The sequence below is a fragment of the Podarcis bocagei genome (assembly GCF_964188305.1).
Source record: "Podarcis bocagei genome assembly, chromosome: 11".
In the NCBI taxonomy this organism is placed as follows: Eukaryota; Metazoa; Chordata; class Lepidosauria; order Squamata; family Lacertidae; genus Podarcis; species Podarcis bocagei.
In genome coordinates, this window is record NC_138136.1 from 63,234,395 (window position 1) to 63,258,311 (window position 23,917).

A 23,917-nucleotide genomic window follows, 5' to 3' on the forward strand; every position below is an offset into this window, starting at 1 on the left:
ATGGGACTTTCTCCCGGCAAAGGTAAATCAAGAGTCCTCAACTAAGGGCTGGTAATCTCAATTGAGTCTTTTGACAGCCCTCCTGAATGAATAATCAGCTGTCAAGTCCAGAGATAACGATAAATTTGAATCATTACCTTTACTGGCTTAACTGTCAGCCCCTTCCAGCACTTTTTGAAGCCAGGAGGACAGAAGAACCAAGTCCTCAATCTCCACCCCTCACCCCAAGGGAGGTCCTTGGAGTACCAGACCCTGACAGGTCCAGAGAAGAACTGAACAAGGTGTATTAAGACCACAGGAGAGCGGAAGCAGTGCAGTGCCTTAGATGGAATGGGAGTTGGGGGTTGATGTGTTCAGAGATGACAGAGCAACGTCAGGTATGTGGACGAGCAGCAAACCTTTTAATGGCCTGGTATCTTTTACTGGCAAGACTGCTTTGGAGACAAAAATAAAACTCGCTGAACAAAATTACATTGCATCCAACTCCTAGCTCTTAAGTTACAAACACCTGATGAGATGTTACTTTTTCATGTACAGATACATCAGGAAGTCCCTTGGCACAATCACACATGAGGCACTTGCCTCTCACCTTTGTGCTGTATCCCTTCCTTTGAATGCCCAGGACCTTAATGCAAAAGCAAGAAAATCTAAAAGCATGGAGGCCCTCAGGCCACAAGGAAACCAGCAATGTTTTCCGATGACAATGTGAAAATATATCCCGGGGTTGCAGTAATCTGCTGATCTTGTTCATATGAACGGAAGTGGGTTAGATGGCGAAGGGCTAGGCTCTCGCAGAATCAGGAGAAGAGACAGGTAACGGGAGGCAGCAGGGCACCAGCAAAGGAATCATCTAAGACTTCCTCCCTGTTTTCATTATCCGTCCCACGAAGAAAGATTCTGCACATTGCCATTTCAAGCACCCAAATCCTGAACGTGCCGGGCACAAACCAGTGACGCATTTCCTGTTTGCCCCCTGTTCAAACGAGGGGAAAAGCCACAACACAAGACTCCCATGCTCAGTCTGCCAAACGCCAGGTGACTTCTGAATTCAGACAGACTCTCCTTTCCTCTCCTCCAGATGCAGCCAGTGTTCCTAACGCCTCCCACTTTATTCTGATAACCAGCCGGCTTTCCTTGTCTCGGGGAGCAGTTGCTGCCGTTCTGAAGCTGGGCTTGCTCAGGGCTTTTTGTAAGAGTCCTCCCGTCTACCAGAGCGGGGAAGCTTCCGAGCGTGAGCGGCCCCTCTGCCTCCCCCCTGCTTCCTCTTGGCCTGGCCCTGGGACTCTGATGATTTCAGCGTTTCTAACCAGAAGGCATCAAAAGACCCGGGAGCCTGGTAACCTGGCTCTTGAGCGTCCAGCGGATCTTTGCTCAGCAAGACACAAATGGCAGGAATATTCCGCTTCACAGTCAAAGAATCAAGGCCGGCCTCTGGCACGATGGGCTCCCAGATCTCCTCCGTTTGCCTAAAGAACACTTTGGTGACCTGGTGGAGGTTTTGGAGCCTTCTCTTCATGATCTCCACGCAGGTGATGGTCTTGCTGATGGCCTTGCCGGCGCCACTGAAGAGGACCTGCCGCACGGCCTCCGACTCCATCTTGCCAATGGCGTAGCCCATCAGGTTCCGGATTTTGCTGCCGTCCTTCACTTTCATTTCAATTATATCGGAGGGCAAGTTGGTGAAGGGAAGAGGCGACGGCTTCTCCACAGTCTTGGACTTCTGATAGTTCTCCATGATCCCCACTGCCGGCACCAGGGTTGAGCTGGATGGACGGGGGAAAGGGAAAGACACAACAGTCACAAATAAATCCAGGGACTCAATTAAGGCTAGGAAAATAAAATACCATGAATACGTAACAAAGCAATTGCTTCACTAATCAGGGTTTCATGCACTCCACCCTTCCATCTCCTAACAGTGACCAAAAAGGGGAGGAAAGTGAGGGGAGCTAAACTCTAAATAGAAAGCCAAGAGGGGGTCATTGGTTGTTTCTTTCTTTGTACAGTAGTACCCCGGGTTACAGACGCTTCAGGTTACAGATGCTTCAGGTTACAGACTCTTCTAACCCAGAAATAGTACCTTGGGTTAAGAACTTTGCTTCAGGATGAGAACAGAAATTGTGCAGCGGCAGTGGGAGGCCCCATTAACTAAAGTGGTGCTTCAGGTTAAGAACAGTTTCAAGTTAAGAACGGACCTCCAGAATGAATTAAGTTCTTAACCCGAGGTACCACTGTACTTGTTAAATGTTTTTTTTGTTTTTATCTTGTATTTTTATGCTGTGAACCGTCCCGAAATCTTTGGATGAAGCGTTGCTGCCGCGGACGGTGGAGTCAAAAAGCAGAGCCCCGCAACTTTTGAGCTGGTGTCAGAAAAAAGATTTGCCCCATATGCCAACTCTGGACCGAATGCCATGTTACCCAACCACAGGCGGTTTATGCATTTCAGGGGGTCACAAGTCAGGCCTCTGCCTCTCAGCAGATTACAATGAAAGAGGAGGGAGGGAGACCTCAAAAAGGATGGAGGCAGATGCAGACACGCTTAAGGCTGGGGATCTGACGGGGCAGCCTCCTTCAACTCTGTCGCTTCCAGAGGTCTCGGGGGCTCCCCAATACTGTGCTGCCAGGATGGCTGAGGTGAGCATGTGCTTCATAGGGGATGGATGGGGGGTGCTCAGGGGCCACCCCCAAAGCTGAGTGCTGAGGGCGCTGGACTAGCACCGGGGGGGGGGGGGGAGACCAGGGCCCAGATCCTCCTACTCAGTTGTGACCTTGGAAGACACTCACACACGGCCTGCCTCGTCCCTGTCCTACCTCGCGGGGTGGTTGTGCGCATGCATGCAGGGAGGAGAGGGAGACAAACGATGCAGTACAAGTACACAAAGAAGTACACATCTCTCTATACACAAAAGACTGCATGCATACACACACACACACACACACACACATATATATATGCGCACACACACAGAAACACACAGAGACACATATACATACACACAAATATATACACACTCACAGAGACACATACACACACACGCATACATATACACACACAAAAATACATACATACATATACATATACATATACATATATATGTATATGTATGTATACACACAAACACAAATACATACACACGCACACACACACACATATATGCACACACACACAGACACATACACACACATATATACACATACATACATACATACATACAGTGGTACCTCGGGTTACACACTTAATTCGTTCTGGAGGTCCATTCTTAACCTGAAACTGTTCTTAACCTGAAGCACCACTTTAGCTAATGGGGCCTCCTGCTGCTGCTGCGCCACCAGAACACGATTTCTGTTCTCATCCTGAAGCAAAGTTCTTAACCTGAAGCACTATTTCTGGGTTAGCGGAGTCTGTAACCTGAAGCATCTGTAACCACTGTACACACACACACACACACACACACACACACACACACACATATACACACACACACACACCACACACACACAGTGAGACGCACACACACACACACACACACACACACAAAATACATATATATATATATATGCGCGCACACACAAACACACACACACATACATTCACACACATACACACACAATATATATATATATATATATGCGCGCGCACGCACGCACACACATACAAAATACATATATATATATATGCGCGCACACACACACATTCACACACACACACACAAAATACATATATATATATATATATATATGCGCGCGCACACAAACACACATACATTCACACACATACACACACACACAAATATATATACTCACAGACACACACACACACACAGACACACACACACACAACATAATATATACACGCGCTCACACAGAACACCCCACCCCACCCGGAGGTACCGCAGCTCTTTTAGGCCAAGCCGGCAGAGGACTCCCCTGAGTATGCGCAGAGTGTTTTCCTGCCGGGGGGGGGAGGCGGCTCTCTGCACGCGCCCAGAGGCTCCCTCGTCTGCCCCCGCGGCCTCCCCGTTCCACGCCCCCCTCTCCGGCATTCCAGGCAGAGACCAAAGGGACCATACCTGCCGGAGGACGGACAGACGGAGCGGCCGCCTCGCTCGCTCTCTCGCTCTCTCGCCTTCTTGGCCCCTCGGGGAGCGGAAGCGACGAGAGGGCGGCGCTCTCCCGCACTGCGCACGCGCGGCGGGGCCGCCATCTTGCGGCGAGCCGGAAGGAGGCGGGGCGAAAGAGAGAGAGACAGGCAGCGAAGGGAAGCCCCGCCTCCCCCGACGAGCGATTGGGCGAGGGCGCGGCGGGCCCCTCCCCCTGCCGCAGACGGGCGGGCCGCGCAGGGCGGGTTGGCCGCCTGCAGGGGGCGCTGCGGGAGATGGAGATCCCAGCCGCGGAAGATGCGCGGGGTCCTTGCAAATAAGATTTTCCCCCTGGGGGGGGCGTTGGGGGGGTTTCCGCGGGAGGAGGAGGAAGGCTCTCAGCGCGTCGCTCTTTTTCCAAAATGAAAATTCTTCATTTCAGAGTTTTTTCTTTTTTAAATAATAATAAAAAAATTATTAGATTGTCCACAATAATAACAAAAGTCACAAAGCAAAATGATACACAAAAACAGAAAAAAAGAAAAATACATCAATGAACGAAAAAAGGGGGGGGAATGGGGAAAAAAGGAACAATAAACAGATAAACATTAACAACAAACTTGTTGTTGTTTAGTCGTGTCCGATTCTTCGTGACCCCCTGGACCAGAGCATGCCAGGCACTCTGTCTTCCACTGCCTCCCGCAGTTTGTTTTTTTAAAAATAATATTTATTAAAATTTTACAAACAATAAGAGTTTCAAAGTTTAAACCTAAAAAATAAAAACAAAGAATTACCCTAATAAAAGAAAAATGAGCCACAAATATACAAAAACAAAACACATGAAAAATGCAAAATAGAAAACAGTTAAAAAGAAGAAAAAAAAGAAAGAAATCAATATTTTCATATCTTATACTTCATTTACTAGTTTCCTGACCTCCTCACACCTCCCTTTTTGTATTCCAGTTCAGATATTTAATTCAGCAAGTTCTTACTCTCTGTCATTTGTCCTTGCTCAACATCTTAACCTATTATAAATATATTTTCCACCATTATCAATCTATATTTACATACTCTTGTTAATCTTTTTACCAATACCGCATTGTTTTCAATCCAACATCTCTTTAACATTCATTAATTTTACAGTATTTCTGCAAGTAGTCTTAAAATTTTTTCCAACTGCCTCCCGCAGTTTGGTCAAACTCATGCTGGTAGCTTCGAGAACACTGTCCAACCATCTCGTCCTCTGTTGTCCCCTTCTCCTTGTGCCCTCCATCTTTCCCAACATCAGGGTCTTTTCCAGGGAGTCTTCTCTTCTCATGAGGTGGCCAAAGTCTTGGAGTCTCAGCTTCAGGATCTGTCCTTCCAGTGGGCACTCAGGGCTGATTTCCTTCAGAATGGAGAGGTTTGATCTTCTTGCAGTCACTGGAGGTGGCCCTGATGCCCTCCACCACTACCGAGGCTGTCATCCGGGTGCTGTGAGGCCCGTTTGCGACGCATGGGTGTCCTGATGTCCTTGTCTCCGACAACGGACCGCAGTTCTGTTCTGTTCCAGCTTACAAAATAAAGAGCTGCTTTGGAGAAATCATTGTGTCGTCTGCCATGTCTACCCACTATTCAACACTGGCACTCCTGTCTTCCACTGCCTCCCTCATGCTGGTAGCTTCGAGAACACTATCCAACCCTCTCGTCCTCTGTCGTCCCCTTCTCCTTGTGCCCTCCATCTTTCCCAACATCAGGGTCTTTTCCAGGGAGTCTTCTCTTCTCAGGAGGTGGCCACAGTCTTGGAGCCTCAGCTTCAGGATCTGCCTACAGAGGGTGGTGAATACAGCACAAGAAATTATGGGCTGTCCCGTGAATCTGCTGGATGACATTGCGGAAGAACGTTGCCTCAGGAGAGTGAGGGAAATTCTCAGGGATGATTCACACCCTGGCCGGCACTTTCTTGATCTCCTGCCCTCGGGCAGAAGATATAGAAGCATGATTCGTCGTACCAACAGGGTAAAGAACAGCTTCTATCCATGGGCTGTAAGGCTGCTGAATGAAAAGATAACAACAGGGCAACGGACTTTCAGGTTAGGCCATAGTAGGACCAACTTGGCCAGTTAGCCCTGGTGATCATTTGATGTCTACTGGCTGGGGTTTGTTTGTTTCCCCCCAAAGAATTACCCCTGAATTTTTGAATTTTATTGATATTGATGCTGCATTTTATATTGTGTTTTATGCTGTTTTTAAGTCGTATTTTAATCAATGTTTTATATTTGCTGTTAGCCGCCCTGAGCCTGGTTCTTTAACCAGGAAGGGTGGGGTATAAATAAACATTTATTATTATTATTATTATTATTATTATTATTATTATTATTATTATGGGATTGGACAAATTGATGGTGGAGAGTGTTATCGATGGCTGCTATCCCCAGTTGGAGGCAGCCGTGCTTCTGCGTCCCAGTTGCTAGAAGGCTCTTGAGCTCAGATCCTTATTGTGGGTTTTCCCACTGGGGCAAATGGTTGGCTGCCCTAGATGGATCCCTTTTGGCCGGATCCAGCAGACCTTTCTTACGTTCAACGATGATGCAATAAAGGTGTTTTCCGCCTGCACGGAAACGTTTGTGATGCGCTCCAGAATGCTCCCGGCATTCGGCTCAGAAGCAAATCCAGCATTGGCCAGGAACGCAATGCCGTGGATTTTTGTTTCGACTTTGGAGATGGTTTCCTACAAAAGCATCGCTTTCCTTTGGAAATTGCTCTCCTCCCTGAGCAGGAATGCCGTCTTGGTGCTGGTCCTCTATATCATGTGGAAACTTCTGGGAGGTTTCCCTATGTTGGCCAGCGCTTACTCCTGGCTGCGGAAAAACTGCAGACGTCCTTCGTTCTGCCCTGAAATTTCACCAAAGCTCTTTTCTTTCACAGAACCGGTAAGTAAGTCTCCTTGGTTGGCCCACCGAGTCTTTGCAAAAAGCCATAGTCCAAGGGTTCTGTCTGCTGGAAATCAGTAAGGAAATATTTGTTCCTCTGCTTTCGGCAGGATGCTCATGAATGTGGCGCCTTCTGGCGCCTCGTAAGACTGTGCAGTTATCGTCTGCTAGGGAAAGCGGGAGAGGAACCAAATCCCCTGGTTAGGATGCCAAAATTAGAAAAGGGGTGAGGAAGTGAAAATATAATTTGTGCTGATTTTGCTGTATAAAACGGGGTGTGGGAATGAGGCATTGCCAACCTTTTCAATCAAACTTTACTCAAAGTTGTCATGAGAACTAGAAACTTGGAAGATTTAAAAATGCATCAGGTTTGATTGCTTGCTCAGTACTGGGTGGTGTGTTAGCGTGGGAGTTCATGGCTGTGCGGGTTGTGTGCAGCCTTCGGTCAAAAGGAACGCTGACAGGTGGGTTTGATCAGAGAGCTGGGGTGTGCGGGGGTTTTAACTCCTAGACATGCTGTGTGCGCACGCCGAGATGTGCAAAGCCCTGACATGTTGCTATTTTTCTGTGGGGTTCCGTCTCATGCTAGCATATTGCAGTTGCACAATTAACGCGGATTTGGAACCCTTGTGCAGCAAATCCCACTTCCCCCGAAAGATTGTGTACCTTTTGCATGAAGGAAAGTGATTGGGAAACATATTGGAAATGTAGGATGAGACTTGCCTGATGAAACCTGATTTAACCTCCCCAAATCAGGACGAATGCTTATTAAACTGGTGATCTGGAAGCGCTCTGTTTCTGTTTGCGGGGGAGGGAGACAATGAATGATGTAGGTCAGAGTCCACGGCTCCCTCGACCAACTAGTATTTTTCGCTCTATAAGACGCACCAGACCACAAGACGCACCTAGTTTTTGGAGGAGGAAAACAAGAAAAAAAATATTCTGAATCTCAGAAGCCAGAACAGCAAGAGGGATCGCTGCGCAGTGAAAGCAGCAGTCCGTCTTGCTGTTCTGGCTTCTGTGATAGCTGCGCAGCCTGCATTCGCTCCATAAGATGCACACACATTTCTCCTTACTTTTTAGGAGGGAGAAGGTGAGTCTTAGCGAGCAAAAAATACAGTACATTCTTTCTGGCAGTGGCAGTGGCAGTGAGCAGCTCCTGAAGCCACCCAGAGCCAACTGCAGTACCAGGCTGGCTCCAGGCTGCTGAGGCTGCCGCTGCCACGTTTCCCGGGGACAGATTTGCAAATCTGGGGACGGAATTTGTCCGGGGACAGAGTTGAAAATCCGGGGACTGTCCCCAGGAACCGGGGACATCTGGTAACCCTAACCCAGCACCGCCTGGCCAGCTCCAGTCACACCATTCGCCTGGGGAGCTTGTAGCCAGGGCTGCTGCAACAAACAGCTGTGCAAGCCTTTGGGATCACAGATGCAAGAGGGCATCAGAGGAGAGAGGGAAGGGAAAGGAAGAGGGACTGAGGCCAGTGCTGCCCGCGGCACCCTTGACCACCATTCAAGGCACCCCAGGGTGCCATGGCACCCTGCTTGAAAACCACTGATGTAGGTTAAGAAGTCTTTTGGGATGGGGAGGGCTGTGGGGAGAAATAAAGGCAGAGGCCTCCTGTTCCCTTGTTCCCTGCCAAGACAGACACCTCTCTCTGCTTGTGTTTTTTCCTTCGTTGCAGTTTTTTCGGAAGGTCACAGACTGGCGGAAGAAGATCGAGGAAGGTAAGAGGTCTCCTTCCAGGCCCCCAGCTTCTTCGCCGCAGCTCTTTTCCTCGGGTGCAGACCTTTGATAAGATAAACGTTATTCACATTAGCCAACGGCCATAGCGACATAAAACAAGCGATATACAAATAAAATATATACAAATTAAAAAGTCAGCAATGGGTAAAAAGGGCAATCAAATGACCAAGATTATCATTCAAATAGTGGCCCTTAATCTCACTGCACCCTCGATGAACCTAGCAACCTCTGATAATTTTGATCTGATAAAAGAAAGAACAATGTGGCCTCAGGTGGGTGGCCTGGGATGGAAAGTAAGCGTGGGGTGATGATCTCATTCCTCAGATCTTTATAACGGGGACAGGACAGGAGAACATGAGCCACGGTTTCCAGATTGCCATCTCCACAGGGGCAGAGTCGTTTGGTGTCTTTTGGTATCTGCCCTCAAGTACGGCAGAGGGCATCACATCCAGTCTGGCCAGTGTGAAGAAGGCACGTCTGTATTTTGGGATGGTTAATTTATACAAATATGGTGCCAGGGAATCAAACTGAGAAGGGGGGAAAAGGCATGCCAAGGACAGAATTTCTTTATAATGGCCAGATTGTTCTGTTGCTCTAAGTCCTTCAGACGCTGTCCAATTAGCCTTTTTGCTTTAATGAAGCCCGTCATGAGAAGCTGATGTGGGTGGAGTCCACAGGAGAGGAGTTTTTGGTGCACAATTTTAAACCACGCACTTTTATGGGGGTCTTGTGTCATTAAGGGCAGTAGGAACCAAAATGGATAGATTTGCCCATTGCTGTTTACCAGCCAAGAGAAGGCTGGGAGATGGTGCTTTGCGGTGGATCTTGTTATTTTTTAGGGGGCAACTGCCCCACTTCATGAACACGGATTGATGGCAGGGGTAGAGAAGGGCCAGACATTTCCTCCCCCCACTGCTCAATAAGGCATCAGTTCTTTCTTTCTTTCTTTCTTTCTTTCTTTCTTTCTTTCTTTCTTTCTTTCTTTCTTTCTTTCCTTCCTTCCTTCCTTCTTTCCTTCCTTCCTTCCTTCCTTCCTTCCTTCCTTTAAGATTTTTTATTAAGCTTTCCCCATAACTCAGTAAAATCGCAATGACAGAAGTTACAGATGGAATAAGTAAAAAAGCAGAAGAAAGAAATGAAGCGAGGCTAGAAATAAAGGAAAGAGGGAGGGAGGGAAAAACAAGTGTTTGTGTTTCCTATGGGTGTTTCACGAGGCACCACCAATCCGATGGACTGAGGGCTGGCACATCCCCACCAAATTTGGTCTTATTTGGTACTGGTTACATACCAATCTCCATTACAGCTAGTCCTCTTTGTTCCTGCAGGGGAACAAGAATCCTTATTTTTATTTTTCATTTTGTTTGGCTTTTGATCAAACCTCTTCACATCCTGAGGTCGTATCCAACCATTTCCTATGGAACTATAACAGGAAGTTGCCACCTGATTCTTTGCTTTGTTGTGAACTCTCTTGATTACTTATTAAAGTTCGAAAGAAAGAAGATAAATTCACCATGACGAAACTCCAGAAGGGCGCCATTAACTGGGAGCAGGAGCCCCAGGGTGGCGTAATGGTTAGAGTTTTGGGCTTTGACCTGGGAGAGCAGGGTTCGAATCCCCACTCAGCCACAAAACTCACTGGGTGACCTTGGGCCAGTCACTATCTCTTAGCTTAACCTACCTCCAGAGCTGGGCAATATATCAATGTATCATCCAAAACCACTTTGAGGTCCATATCATGATATTGGTTTTTGACCTATGTTATGTACTGAGTTGAATAGGTAGCAATATATTGTGAATTGTGATTTGTGTGTGTGTGTTTGCTATGCAAAAAGGACAATGTGGGAAAAACCATGAAGCCAACCATTGTTGCTCTCAATTCCTACAGCCTATTAACTCTGCTGCCTCAGCACGATGCAAGGAAAACCATGAAGCCATCCTTATTTCAGACATAGTGTTAAACCAGAATATCACTGATGTTTAGCTTGTCATCTATCACAATGTTGATCTATCACAGCGGGTGGTGCTGTGGTCTAAACCACTGAGCCGCTTGGGCTTGCTGATCAGAAGGATGGCAGTTCAAATCCCCACAACAGAGTGAACTCCCATTGCTCTGTCCCAGCTCCTGCCAACCTAGCAGTTCAAAAGCACACCAGTGCGAGTAGATAAATAGGTACCACTGTGGCAGGAAGGTAAACGGTGTTTCTGTGCGCTCTGGCTTCCATCACGGTGTTCCATTGCTTCAGAAGCGGTTTAGTCCTGCTGGCCACATGACCTGGAAAGCTGTCTGTGGACAAACACTGGCTCCCTCGGCCCAAAAGCGAGAAGAGCACTACAACCACAGTGTCACCTTTGACTGGTCTTAACCGTCCAGGGGTCCTTTACCTTTACCTATCACAATGTTGGGAACCAGCCTTACCTACCTCAGTGGGTTGTGGCGAGGATGAAATGGGGAGGAGAATCATGAACATCACCTTGAGATCCTTGGAAGATAACGGTGGCCTACAAATCTAATAAAGCCTTTTCTTCCCATCGCAGGTATCAGGCACAAGGTGTTTTGCAGGCTACCAGACGGCATCGCCCAGAGGGCTCCTGGGAGCTCTGTCCGCCAACTGCTGTGTGATGACGTGGCCTGCAAGGTGTGTGAGCAAGCAGCTCAGGAGGCCTCGCAGCTGATGAGCGGCAGCAGAGCAGGCGGCTACAATTTCCCCAGCATCCGGGCCCCGCTCTCCCATGGGCCTTGTGTGGGGCGCCCACTCCAGCTTGACACACCTGATTCCTTCCCACAGAGTGCCAGCGCTCCTGACCCCATCTCTAGAGATCCTCCCGTCACCCCGACAAGACCGGCGTCGTGCGGCAGGCCTCTACATCCCTCCAACTTCCCGGCGGACAGTAGGGAGCAAACCTTCTCCATCGCAGAGCGTGTTTCCGAGGGCTCAAGGGGAAGCAGCCACCGTTCTGGCGGCCTAATCGGACAGGAGCAAGAAGTCCTCTTCTCATCCACTACGCAAGAGATGTCACAGATGAGCTGGACGGCGTCTGCTTCCAACCTGTCCGAGTTGTCTTTCAGCAGCTTGGAGGGCGGCAAATCTTGCAGGTGCGGCCAGGTTCCCCGTAAACCGCGCAAGCGCCGTAGGGACTCCGGCTGGGTCAAGAGCTCTGCGGCGTCCCAGACGAGCGGCAGAGACACAGAGAGTTTCTTTCTCCGGATGAGAATGTACTCGCAGAGCTCGCCCAGTGAGGCCAGCCATGGCCGGGGACGCAAGACGCCGTCACCTCGAGAGGGAAGGAGCAAAGCCCCCTGTAGCGCGACGGACCCATCTTCCAGCAGGGCCCAGCCATTCGTGTTTACAGCAGCTGACATCTCCTTTCTGGACCAGGCCGTGGTAGCAAACTTGGAATCGCACCTGCTGGGGAAGAGGGTGCAGCACCTTCTGGGGCTGCCATCGGCCCTCCTCAGGTCCCTCCAAGGCTTTGTGCCCTCTGCTCCACGTCCTGCGCCCCAGCGGGGCCCTGTGGGTGTTACTGTGGTGACGGGTCCTCAAGCCCTCTCCTTTGTGGCTGAGAGAGCAAAGAAGAGGCTGGAGCTCCACCTGAAGAAAATGGTCCAGATGAAGCATTGGCAGCTGCCCCAGAGGGTGCAGGAGGCCCTAAGACAAATGAAGCCTCCTTCACAGCCTAGAGAGACGCCTACATTCCCTCAGAAGAAGACACCGAGCTCCTCCAAGAAGCTTGCAAAGGAGAGCTGCTCAGCGCTGAGCTGTGCCCTGAAGCAGCAGCCGTTGCAGAGGAATTTGGCCAAGAGAGCCCTTGAGATGCAACTGGGTGTGTCTGCTCCTAAATTCCAGCAGTTTCGGAAAGCCTCCCCTCAAGCTCCGAAGCCTGCGCTCCCCAAAGTCATCCCGCCCGGGTTGAGACCTCCAGAGCAGAGATCCCAGCAGATCCATTTTCTGGACCTGCAAGCTCTCGGTCACATCCAGCTCAACATTACCCACAAGAAGTTGACCTATCGCTTGGGGCTGCCCTCACTGTACCATAGGTCCCTTGCCCAGATGTTCCCGGGTGCTGTGTTTTCAGTGCCCGCCTTCTCCTTGCCCAGAAGATCTGCAGCGTTCGGCTTCACCTTAACACACATTCGGTTCCTCTGTCCGAAGGCCCGAGAGGAGCTGGAGTGGCATGTCAGAAGGAAGACTCTGCAACACACCTGGGGGATCCCGGGGCTCGTTCAAAGGTCCCTCCGGATCCTCCTATCAACCTGCCATCAGGTTCACCCCAGGAACGCCAGGGCTAGCGAGGTGTCCATTTCCATACCCGAGCTCTCCTTCCTCAGCAGGGCCACCCAGAGGGAGCTGGAGAAGAATGTGCAGAAAAGGATTGTCAACCAGCGTTGGAGGCTGCCCCAGAGGGTCCTTGACTCCATGAAGCTCCTCTACCCACAGGGTCAGCTTGACAACATAACGGGCTCCAAGCTGAGCTCCTCCAAGAAGCTTGCAAAGGAGAGTTGCTCAGCGCTGAGCTGTGCCCGGAAGCAGCAGGCGTTGCAGAAGAATTTGGCCAAGAGAGCCCTTGAGAAGCAGCTGGGTGTGTCCGCTCCTAAAATCCAGCAGTTTCGGAAAGCCTCCCCTCAAGCTCCGAAGCCTGCGCTCCCCAAAGTCATCCCGCCCGGGTTGAGACCTCCAGAGCAGAGATCCCAGCAGATCCATTTTCTGGACCTGCAAGCTCTCGGTCACATCCAGCTCAACATTACCCACAAGAAGTTGACCTATCGCTTGGGGCTGCCTTCGCTGTACCATAGGTCCCTTGCCCAGATGTTCCCGGGTGCTGTGTTTCAAGCGCCCACCTTCCCCTTGCCCAGAAGATCTGCAGCGTTTGGCTTCACCTCAACACACATTCGGTTCCTCTGTCCGAAGGCCCGAGAGGAGCTGGAGTGGCATGTCAGAAGGAAGACTCTGCAACACGCCTGGGGGATCCCGGGGCTCGTTCAAAGGTCCCTCCGGATCCTCCTATCAACCTGCCATCAGGTTCGCCCCAGGAACGCCAGGGCTAGCGAGGTGTCCATTTCCATACCCGAGCTCTCCTTCCTCAGCAGGGCCACCCAGAGGGAGCTGGAGAAGAATGTGCAGAAAAGGATTGTCAACCAGCGTTGGAGGCTGCCCCAGAGGGTCCTTGACTCCATGAAGCTCCTCTACCCACAGGGTCAGCTTGACAACATAACGGGCCCCAAGCCCTGTGCTGTCGGTCGGCAGAGAAGGCAGAAGGCCCAGAGGATGGTTGTTCCAGCCCCACCGCTGCTCCCGCCCACTCAGCTGGCCAAGACTCAAGTGGTCCTGCGGCCCCACCTTGCAAAGAAGAGCCTGGAGATGAACTTGGAGGTCTTCCCTGCTGCCGTCAGAGTCTCCTGGAGATGCAGGCTCCTCGTTCTGAGGAGGCCTCTCCCCAAGGTGATCCGCCCGGGCCACAAGCCGTTGCTGCCGCGCAGACCCTTGCCTCTCTCGGTGTTCGCAGAGCAGGTGAGCCGGATCGAAGTGGCGGTGAAATGCAACCACCTGGCATCCTTGTGGGGGCTGGGCACCCGCTACGCGGAGACACTTAGGGCAATGAGGTCCCCTGGACCTTCCAGGCGGAAGAGGACAGCCTTCACCTTCAGCGGAGTGCAAGTGACGATCCTTCCACGAACGGAAGCAGAAGCTCTGGAGCGCCACGTCAGCAGGAAGAGGCTCCAGCACGAGTGGGGCTTCCCAGTCCTTGTCCAGAGGTCGCTCAGGTACCTCGTTTGTGAGCCGCCCCCTCTGCTTCCCCTGAGGCAGCCGGGGGTCTCTGCCCGTGTCCTGGTGCAGGACATGTGCCTTCCGCAGAGCTTCCGCAACCGCCTCGAATTGCATGTGCAGAAGATGAAGCTGCAGCGCCTTTGGGGGCTGCCAAGGAGGGTGGTGGAGTCTCTGAGGTCGCTCTTTCCGGAGCTCAAGGCTGCTGCCCACCGGCAGAAATCACCTGCTGAACGGGGGGCGAAAAGCACGCGCAGGAAAGTTGGGCCTGAAAGCCTCCCTGTCACCCCCATCGTGGGCACCCTCTGCGCCGTCTGCCTTAAGAGGAAAGCAGACGCAGTGTCCCAGGGGTTCCCCAGTGTGGGACGCCAGAACCTGGAGAAGATCAGGGTCCACTCGGCCAAGAAGTCCATGGAGGTGCATTGGGAGATTTTCCCGGCCGTTGCTGTGAGCTCTTGGAGACGGGTGGTTTTGACATCCAGGCAGCCTCTGCCCAAGCGGATTCTCCGTGGCGTCAAGCCCTTGCAGCCCCGGAAGCTCGTCCTGACCTTTGTACTGGCCGAGGACTTCAAGAAGATTGAGGTGTCTGTGCAGCGTTACCACCTGAGCTCCCTCTGGGGGCTAGGCCAGCGGTACGTGGAGGCCCTGAGCGCAATGGCCCCTGCGCCGCACCCACAACCTCCCAGGTCCAGGAAGGCTTCTCTTGGGTTCTCCCAGGCCCAGACTCTGTTTCTCCCACAAGAGGACCGAGAGTCCTTGGAGCAGCATGTGAGAAAGAAGAAGCTCCAGCACGAGTGGGGCTTCCCCGTCTCTGTCCAGAGCTCTCTTAGGGCTTTCATGCAAGGTCCCCCCCTCCCAGGACAGGTGCCGCTTCCAGGGGCTTCCCGCAGAACCAAGATCTGGGTCCAGGCGCTGCACGGGGAGCTCTTGTTTCTTCCTCGCAGCACCCGCGTGCGCCTGGAGCACCACATCCAGCGGCTGAAGCTCCAGAGGCAGTGGGCGTTGCCCAGGAGGATCCTCGAATCGCTGCAGTTGCTGTTCCCGGGGGAGAAGATGCTGCCGGCAGGAAGCACTTCGCGGGAGTCCAGCTTTGGGGCTTGTGCCAAACCGTGGACAGCTGGTGCCAAGGGTGCTGAGCCGGTCAGGGAGAAGGGCAGAAGGATGGTGGGTGCGGCCGCGCATTCCGCCAAGCTGTGTCTCCCACTGGAGGGCATGTCTCTGGAGAAGCTGCAGCTTCACGTGACTAAGAAGAGTTTGGAGGTGCACCTAGGAGCCTTCCCTGCTGTGCCCAGACACTCTAGGCAAAGGGCATCGCTGTCCCTGAGCCAGACTCTCCCCAGGCTGATCCGTCCCGGCTTGGCAACCTTGAGACCCCGTAGCTCTTGCCTCTTGTTCAGTGTAGATCAAATGGGTCAGATTGAACTGGCCGTGCAGCACAACTATCTGGCTTCCCTGTGGGGGCTGGGGACACGCTACGTGGAGGCGGTGGCTGCAATGGCTCCCCGGCCGCCCTTCCGAACTCCGGCCAGGCGCAGAGGGGCCGCCTTCGAGTTTTTGGCAGTGGAGACGCTGTTCTTCCAGAGGTTGTCCAGAGAGGAATTGGAGCTGCACGTCAGGAGGAAAAGGATGCAGCACATGTGGGAGTTTCCTGCCCTCGTGCAGAGGTCGCTCTGGGGCTTTATGCAGGGACCACCCAGGCTGCCCGGCCTTCCCAAGACCAGCATTCAGATCTGCGTGCTGCATCAAGAGCTGCTCTTCCTTCCTCGGGCCATGTGCCACCTCCTGGAATTTCACATTCAGAGGAGGAAGCTGCAGCGGAGGTGGGGTTTGCCACGGAAGGTCCTGGACTCCCTGCAGCAATTTCTCCCCACTCCTCCCCCAGGAAGGGCTCCGCTTCCTCAGAGTGGCAAGGAAAAGAAACTGACAAAGGCCACGGGATCCCGGGCGGCTGATGCGAGGCGGAGGAAGACCTGCAATGTTCCCCCAGTGAAGAATCAATGCTTGGAGAGCTCCACCAAAGCTACTCTGGATACCCATCTCAAGAAGAAGGCTCTGGAGAGAAAATTCCAGTTGATGAAGGCACCTGCCGGCCCCATCAGACGAGCCCCTCTCCCTAAACCTCCTTCCCTCCCCTCTGGGGTGAGACCCAGAAGGCCCCTCCTGCTTTTTGTCGAGCAAGAGGCTCTGTTGAAGATCCAGCTGAACATCAAGCAGAAGCATCTCATGTGTCTTTGGGGCCTACCCAGTTTGCAAATCAAATCCTTGACCAAGATGTACGGAAAAATTCCTGGGCCGCCGCTGCCAGGAAAAGTCGCCACAGTCAGAAGCTCGGCGAAGGTCCTGGGGAGAGAAACACCCAAGGGCCCTGGAGCAACAGGCCTTAAACCCTGGAAGTGGGGGGCATCTTTCCTCACACAGGACGCCTTAGATCTTCTGGAGATGCACGTTCTGCGGAAGAAGCTGCAGCACACGTGGGGCCTGCCAGCCACAATTCAGAAATCCCTCTCTGCTTTCCTGCGGCCCCCCTCTAAATTTCAAAGGTCTCCAACCCGTGCAGTAAAAGTTAGGGTCGTGACAACCCAGCGCCTGGTCTTCCTGGATCCCGTCACAGCGGGGAGCCTGGAGGCACATTTGAAGAGCCGGATTGCGGCACACCGATGGGGCCTTCCCAAACTGGTCCAGGAGTCGGTCAAGGTGTTCCTGCCTCCTGGGTCTGCTCCCCAAGCTGATCAGGCACAAACCCCACTATGTACCTGCAGCAAAGACCTCCAAACCCCTCTGGGCACTCGTGGCCAGCACCTCCGGGCAGCTGCATCGCCTTCCCAAGCTGACCAAATTCCACTAGAAACCCCCAAGGGCCCTGGAGCAACAGGCCTTAAACCCTGGAAGTGGGGGGCATCTTTCCTCACACAGGACGCCTTGGATCTTCTGGAGATGCACGTTCTGCGGAAGAAGCTGCAGCACACGTGGGGCCTGCCAGCCACAATTCAGAAATCCCTCTCTGCTTTCCTGCGGCCCCCCTCTAAATTTCAAAGGTCTCCAACCCGTGCAGTAAAAGTAAGGGTCGTGACAACCCAGCGCCTGGTCTTCCTGGATCCCGTCACAGCGGGGAGCCTGGAGGCCCATTTGAAGAGCCGGATTGCGGCACACCGATGGGGCCTTCCCAAACTGGTCCAGGAGTCGGTCAAGGTGTTCCTGCCTCCTGGGTCTGCTCCCCAAGCTGATCAGGCACAAACCCCACTATGCACCTGCAGCAAAGACCTCCAAACCCCTCTGGGCACTCGTGGCCAGCGCCTCTGGGCAGCTGCATCGCCTTCCCAAGCTGACCAAATTCCACTATACACCTGCAGCAAAGACCTCCAAATGCCACTGGGCACAGGTGGCCAGGGCCTCCAGGCAGCTGGAGGAGAAACCCAGAGCCCGCTGGAGAAGCAGGTGGAAAGTGAACGGCAGCAACTACCCAGAACAGGAGGGCAACCTTCAGAGCTATCTCCAGGAGGGAGGCACCTGGAAACCTCACGGCATGGAAGAGAGACTCCAAAGAGAGAATTAGACCTGTTGCCAGTGGTAACAACATGCCTTACAGATGAGGCCAGGGAATATCTTGAATTCCATGTAAAGCGCAAGAGGGTCCAGCATGACTGGAGCCTGCCGTCCGCTGTGCAGAAATCGCTACGGGCCTTTGCCCCACCTCCCCCTGAGCTGCAAGGGCCGGCAAAGGCTAGAGCAGTAGTACTCGTCAGCCCTGAGAAATCGGGGGGCCAAGGGAAAGGGGGCGCAGCTGCCCACCCACCACAGTCCGTGACGGAGGCAATGATTCCTCGACGGATCCTGCGTTTTCTGTGTCCAAATGTAAAGGATTGCCTGGAAACCCACGTGAAGAGGTGGGCCACAGAGCACAGGTGGGGGCTGCCCCAGATGGTTCGGCGTTCAGTGAGGGCGGCTCTCCCTGCTCAACAGAAGTCCAGTGCGGGAGAAAAAAAGCACCCCATGCGACTCTCAAAACGTCACCACGACTCACCCCGGAGGCAGGAAATCCATTCCCATTCTGAGGCAGAAGAGTCACCAGGGCTTCTCCATGCTGGAGAAAGCATGCGTCCTGTACAACTCTCAAAATATCATCATGACTCCCCCCGGCAGCAGGAAATCCATTCCCATTCTGAGGGAGAAGAGTCACCAGGGCTTCTCCATGCTGGAGAAAGCATGCGTCCTGTACAACTCTCAAAATATCATCATGACTCCCCCCGGCAGCAGGAAATCCATTCCCATTCTGAGGGAGAAGAGTCACCAGGGCTTCTCCATGCTGGAGAAAGGAGGTATCCTGTACAAGTCTCCAAACATCATCGCAACTCCTCTCAGCAGTGTGGAATCCATTCCCATTCTGAGGGAGAAGAGTCAATGGGGCTTCTCCATGGTGGAGAAAGGAGGTCTCCTGTACAAGTCTCCAAACACTATCGTGACTCCTCTCAGCAGCGTGGAATCCATTCCCATTCTGAGGGAGAAGAGTCGATGGGGCTTCTCCATGGTGGAGAAAGGAGGTCTCCTGTACAAGTCTCCAAACACCATCGTGACTCCTCTCAGCAGTGTGGAATCCATTCCCATTCTGAGGGAGAAGAGTCAATGGGGCTTCTCCATGGTGGAGAAATGAAGACTCCTGTACAAGTCTCCAAACACCATCGTGATTCCTCTCAGCAGTGTGGAATCCATTCCCATTCTGAGGATGAAGAGTTGATGGGGCTTCTCCATGGTGGAGAAAGGAGGTCTCCTGTACAAGTCTCCAAACACCATCGCGTCTCGTCCCAGCGGCAAGAAATCTATTCCTATTCTGAGGGCAAAGAGTCCCTGGCACTGCAGCTGTCCAAAAAAGCATCCCCTCAAAAGCCAAAGGGTCATCAGAGGAAACAACGGCCGGCCAGAAACGTGGGCACGACTGCCGAGATATCGCCCACGCTGCAGCCACCTTTCCTCACGGATGAGGCCTTTCAGCTGCTTGAGTTCCACATCATACACAAGAGAATCCAACATGCGTGGGCCACTCCGTCTGTTTTGCAGAAGTCCCTCGATGCCCTGGCCCCGTTTGCCCTCCACTGGGGAGAGGACGCCCCCAAGACGCATCGTTGGGATGGAGAAGAAGTGAGGGTCATCGCCAACGACCTCTCGTTCCTTAAGCCAGACACCAAAGAGCGCCTGGAGGCCCACATTACGACCTTGACCACCAGACACAGGTGGGAGATCCCGAAACGCGTTCAGCAATCCCTGAAGACCTTTCTGGCCTCCAGGCCCCCCTCCCGATCTGAAGTGGGTCTCTTGCCTTGCCAGTGCAAATCCTGGCAGGCGGCCAGAGACGATTATCAGACGAGTGACGACGACAACAAAGGCTCTCCTCAAGGAACAGAGGGCAGGAGGAGAGCAACCAAGAAGCAAAAGGTCCTCTCGCAAGGCCAGCGGGGAACAGCGACACGTGTGGGGCATGAAGCGGGTGTTTTCTTATTTCCCGGGGTGAGGCTGCCGTTCCTCCAGCACGAGGCCCAGAATGTTCTGGAACTCCACATCCAACGCAAGAAGCTCCAGCATTCCTGGGGCGTGCCCTCCGCTGTGCTCAGGTCCCTGCAGGCATTCGCCCCTCCTCCCCTTGAGTCGCACAAGAAAAGGCCACCAAGAAAGATTGTGGCCGGTCGGATTCCATGGGAGGAAGGAGACATGCAGAGTGTTAGTCGGAGCCTCTCCTTCCTCAGCCCAGAAAGGAAGGAGCATCTGAATGGCCACTTGAGGCGTATGATTGAGAAACGTAGGTGGGGCCTTCCAGAACGCGTCCAGCAGTCGCTGAGGGCCTTCATGACTTCCAGGCCTGCTTCCCAACCTGAACTGGGTCGGTCACGGCAGCCCTGGCCTCCTCCCTTAAAATCCCCCCAGGATGCGGCTGATTCAGAGACTGAAGGCGACAACCAGTTGGCTTCTGGGACGGAAGGAGACAATCAAGACGACTCCAGCAGAGAGGCAACGGAGAAGCTCCACCACAAGAGAGAAGCAGCTGCTGCAGCTGCCCATGTTGATGTGTCAACTTTCTTCTTTCCTGAGGTGACGTCTCCTTTCCTGCCGCATGAGGCCCAGGATGCTCTGGAGTTCCACATCCAACGCAAGAAGCTCCAGCATTCCTGGAGCCTGCCCTCCGCCGTGCTGAAGTCCCTGCAGGCATTCGCCCCTCCTCCCCTCGAGTCGCACAAGAAAAGGCCACCAAGAAAGAGCGTAGCGCATCCGTTTCCTTGGGATGAGGGAGACGTCAAAATTACGACTCGGGGGCTCTTGTTCATCAACTCGGAGGTGAAGGAGCGTCTGGAAGCGCACGTGAGGAGTCTGACTGCAGGACACAGGTGGGACCTCCAAAAACACGCTCAGGAAGCCGTGAGAGCGTTTCGGCTTCCCAGGCCCCCTTCTGTTGTAGAAATGGGGCCGGAAACTCAGCCCTGTGACTATCAAGAGGCCTTTCGTATCCGCTCCCCGTTTGAGCTGGGAAGCTCTGTGCGGAAACGGCAGGACAGGGAGAACGTGTCAGGGGAGCTGGAGGAGGAAACGCTGTTGGCAGCGACCCCGTCTGCCACTTCTACAACAAGCATAAGCTGTGAAAGAGAGCTGCCTTTCCTTGCTGGCCATCTCCAGGACTTTCTGGAGTTCCACATTCAACGCAAGAAGATCCAGCATGACTGGGGCCTGCCAGCCACCGTCCAGAGGTCGCTACGTGCATTTGCTCCAGTTCCCCGGGGACTACAGGAGAGTCCTTTGACCGGCACAGGAGCAAGAATCGCTGCAGCAAGAGCAAAGGGCGTTGCCGCAGGAACAAGAGCAGGCACCAAGAAAGGACGCAAAGGCAAGGAGGTCCAAGTTGGTGCCAAACAGCTGCATTTCTTGCATGTAGGCACAAAGGAACATCTGGAGAAGCACATCCGGGGCCTGAAAGTGGAGCACCGATGGCACGTTCCCAAAGTGGTCCAGGAGTCGGCGAGGGCATTTATTTTTCATGCTCATGGACCAGAGGAGGAAGAGGAACAGCCGTCCACGTATGAGCAGACCCTCGACACATCAGACACCCCATTTAAGATGGAAACGGAACAAGAATCCAGCTCGAGTTGGGAAGATCCACGCATCTACCACGCAGAGCTTTTTCCTGAACTAGGGCAAGACAGTGGAGAGGCGTCGTGGGTGGAAACAGAAGAGCCGTCCCTCTGCCTCTGTGGGAAAACGCGGAACCACACAGCTGCCCAGGAGGCAAGGGGTGGCTGGGGGCCCCCGAGAGAAGCTCCCCGCAGGCGCCGATTGCAGGAGAAACCTTTGCAGGGGTCTTGGTTGAATAAGCCCAGGCAAGTGCAGCGCTCAAGTATTCCTGACAGGATGCAGGATCCTGGGGTCCCCCCTCTCTCGCAGCCCACTCGCAGACCCCCAAAGTACGTACACAATGCCAGCCATCGGCCGGAGAGGAATCCCAGCTCCCAGAGGGTGAGATATACCTGCGGAAGAATCACTCACCTGGCAGCACGCTCTTCAAATACATCCCTTGGGAAGAGGAAGAAGAAGACGACGAGGAGGGTTCCATGGCAGCCAGAGGGTAGCTTTGAAGGGATGGTAGACGACAGCCACCTTCCACGTGGGCAGCTTCCGCAGTTGCCAAAGGGCTCTGAAGCTGGCTGGGAGCACAGGAAGGTTTTCAAGCTACCCAACTGCTCTTCTCCGTCCCATTTTTCGAGGAAGGCCACTGCTGCCACCTCCTCCTCCTCACAGCTGGCAGTAGAGCAGAGATGGCAGCAGCAGGAGCAAGAGGAAGGTGCAGAAAATGGCAGAGAGGGAGGCTCCTCTTCTCTGCTCTCAGAGGATATTGAGCAAGTTCCTGGTCCATCGTCTGGAGAAAGCATCAGGGATGCTTCTCTGCCAGAGCAAGAAGCCACTGAGGCAGACCTCAGGCCTCTGCAGGGGACAGAGAGTGTGCAGCAAGCTAGCCTTTTTGCCCCCCAACAGGCCTTCCTGGAGCAGGCGTATGCCGTCGAACCCCAGGCGTCCTATGAGGAGGTAGTGGCCAGAACCTACAGGATGGCCGGCAGCATTCGCCAGGTGAAGTCAAGGAGCGGCCTGCGGACAGGAGGCAGGAAGGTGGGCTGGGGCAGGGAGAAGAGGATGGACTCGCCCAGCCAGACCATGAGAGATGCTGACTGGGCCACCGACACAGGGCGCCAAGCATCTTCCGCCACCAAGGAGCTGGGAAGATGGTCCTCGGAGTCCCTGTGCCAGGAATGCCTCAGCCTGAAATCTCCTTCCTGGAAGGAAGGGAGCGAGGAGGACTCTGTGGTGGCCCCGCTCCATCAAGGAGCCCGAGGCCTGGAGGAGGCCTTGAGCGACAGCCCCAAAGACTCCAAGTGGCAAGCGCTCCCTGCGTCTCCAAAGGAAGGCTTCCTGGGTGCAGAGGGAGGGTTCCAGAGGCACTCGGCCCCGGACAACGAAGCGGCGGTGGAAGGACAGGAGGAGCAGGGCACCTCCTCGGGCTCTGAGGAGCAACGCCCCGTGTCGGTGGAGAGCATGTCGCAGTTCAGCACCGAGTGGGAGTGGGAGCAGGTCGGGGACTGGGACAGCAAGGAGGAAGGGTTCGCAAGAAGCGACTGGATGGTAAAAGAGGAGGAGGAGGAGGAAGGAGGAGGAGGCAGCAGTGGTGGCAATTGGCCAGGTGCAGGCCGAGAAGCAACGGGGAGCCGCAGGCGTGAAAATTCACCAACCAGCAGCCATTCCCTGGCGTCCCTGAAGAAGGCAAAATCTTCCCAAACGGCCTTGCTTTGGGAAGCAAGATTCGTCCTGAGTAATATGGCAACGGAATCGGCTTCTGAGCCACAGCGGGCAATAGCAGAAGAGGTAACGGGAGGGATGGTGGCCCTTGGTCAAAGGGGAGCATCTGGGGAGCAAAGCCGCTGCTCGCAGTTCGCAGGCACTACTCCTTCTGATGAGAAAGTGACCCTCCTTAGTAAGATCTTAGAGAGGAAACTGTCCTTGGATCAAGGGTTGCGGGTCCTCAGACATGTTGGCGAGAGGCGAAGCAAGTAAGAGAATTCTGGGTTTTAAACGGGAAGGTTGCATATTGTAATATTCACCAATAAATGCCTAGCTCATTAGCGCTGTGTTCTGGGGGCTCCCATGTTTGCAGTGCACCTGTTCTTGGCATGCCACTTTCTCAACAGTTAGTTCTTCATTTCTAAAAAAATCAATCTCTTAGTGGCAGCGCCTACACTTTGAAACTCCCTGCCAATAGATACCAGGCAGGCACCTTCATAGTACTCTTTCCGGCGCCTGATAAAAACATTTTTGTTCACACAAGCGTGCCCAGATGTTTAAAAAGTTGATGTGAGTTTTAATCTCTTTTTAGTCTGTTGTTAGTTTCAATTCTGG

At 53.2% G+C, this 23,917-nt stretch overlaps 2 protein-coding genes across 2 annotated transcripts; one reads left to right on the top strand and one right to left on the bottom strand.

Moving 5' to 3' along the window:
- Nucleotides 1-380: 380 nt before the first annotated feature.
- RPP25L (ribonuclease P/MRP subunit p25 like) lies at nt 381-4,216 on the bottom strand. The gene is made up of 2 exons (XM_081213387.1): nt 4,068-4,216; nt 381-1,763 (listed from the first exon to the last, which is right to left on the bottom strand). The coding sequence occupies exons 1-2, from the start codon at nt 4,199-4,201 to the stop codon at nt 1,178-1,180; spliced, it is 720 nt and encodes a 239-aa protein (XP_081069513.1). The 5' UTR covers nt 4,202-4,216; the 3' UTR covers nt 381-1,177.
- A 2,493-nt stretch (nt 4,217-6,709) lies between these two features.
- LOC308597501 (uncharacterized protein) lies at nt 6,710-23,575 on the top strand (the record flags this gene model as incomplete). The annotated part of the gene is made up of 5 exons (XM_081213332.1): nt 6,710-6,988; nt 8,674-8,716; nt 11,271-11,371; nt 11,522-18,813; nt 18,925-23,575. Exons 1-5 carry the CDS (start codon nt 6,749-6,751, stop codon nt 23,573-23,575), a joined length of 12,327 nt encoding a protein of 4,108 aa, XP_081069458.1. The 5' UTR covers nt 6,710-6,748.
- Between the last annotated feature and the right edge of the window lie 342 nt (nt 23,576-23,917).

What these genes read in the sequence shown, in the direction of transcription:
- RPP25L (XM_081213387.1), bottom strand. Translation starts at nt 4,201, where the DNA reads ATGGCGGCCCCGCCGCGCGTGCGCAGTGCGGGAGAGCGCCGCCCTCTC. An exon ending in GTCTGTCCGTCCTCCGGCAG is followed by an intron (nt 1,764 to 4,067) that starts GTATGGTCCCTT and finishes CCGTCCATCCAG; the next exon opens with CTCAACCCTGGTGCCGGCAG.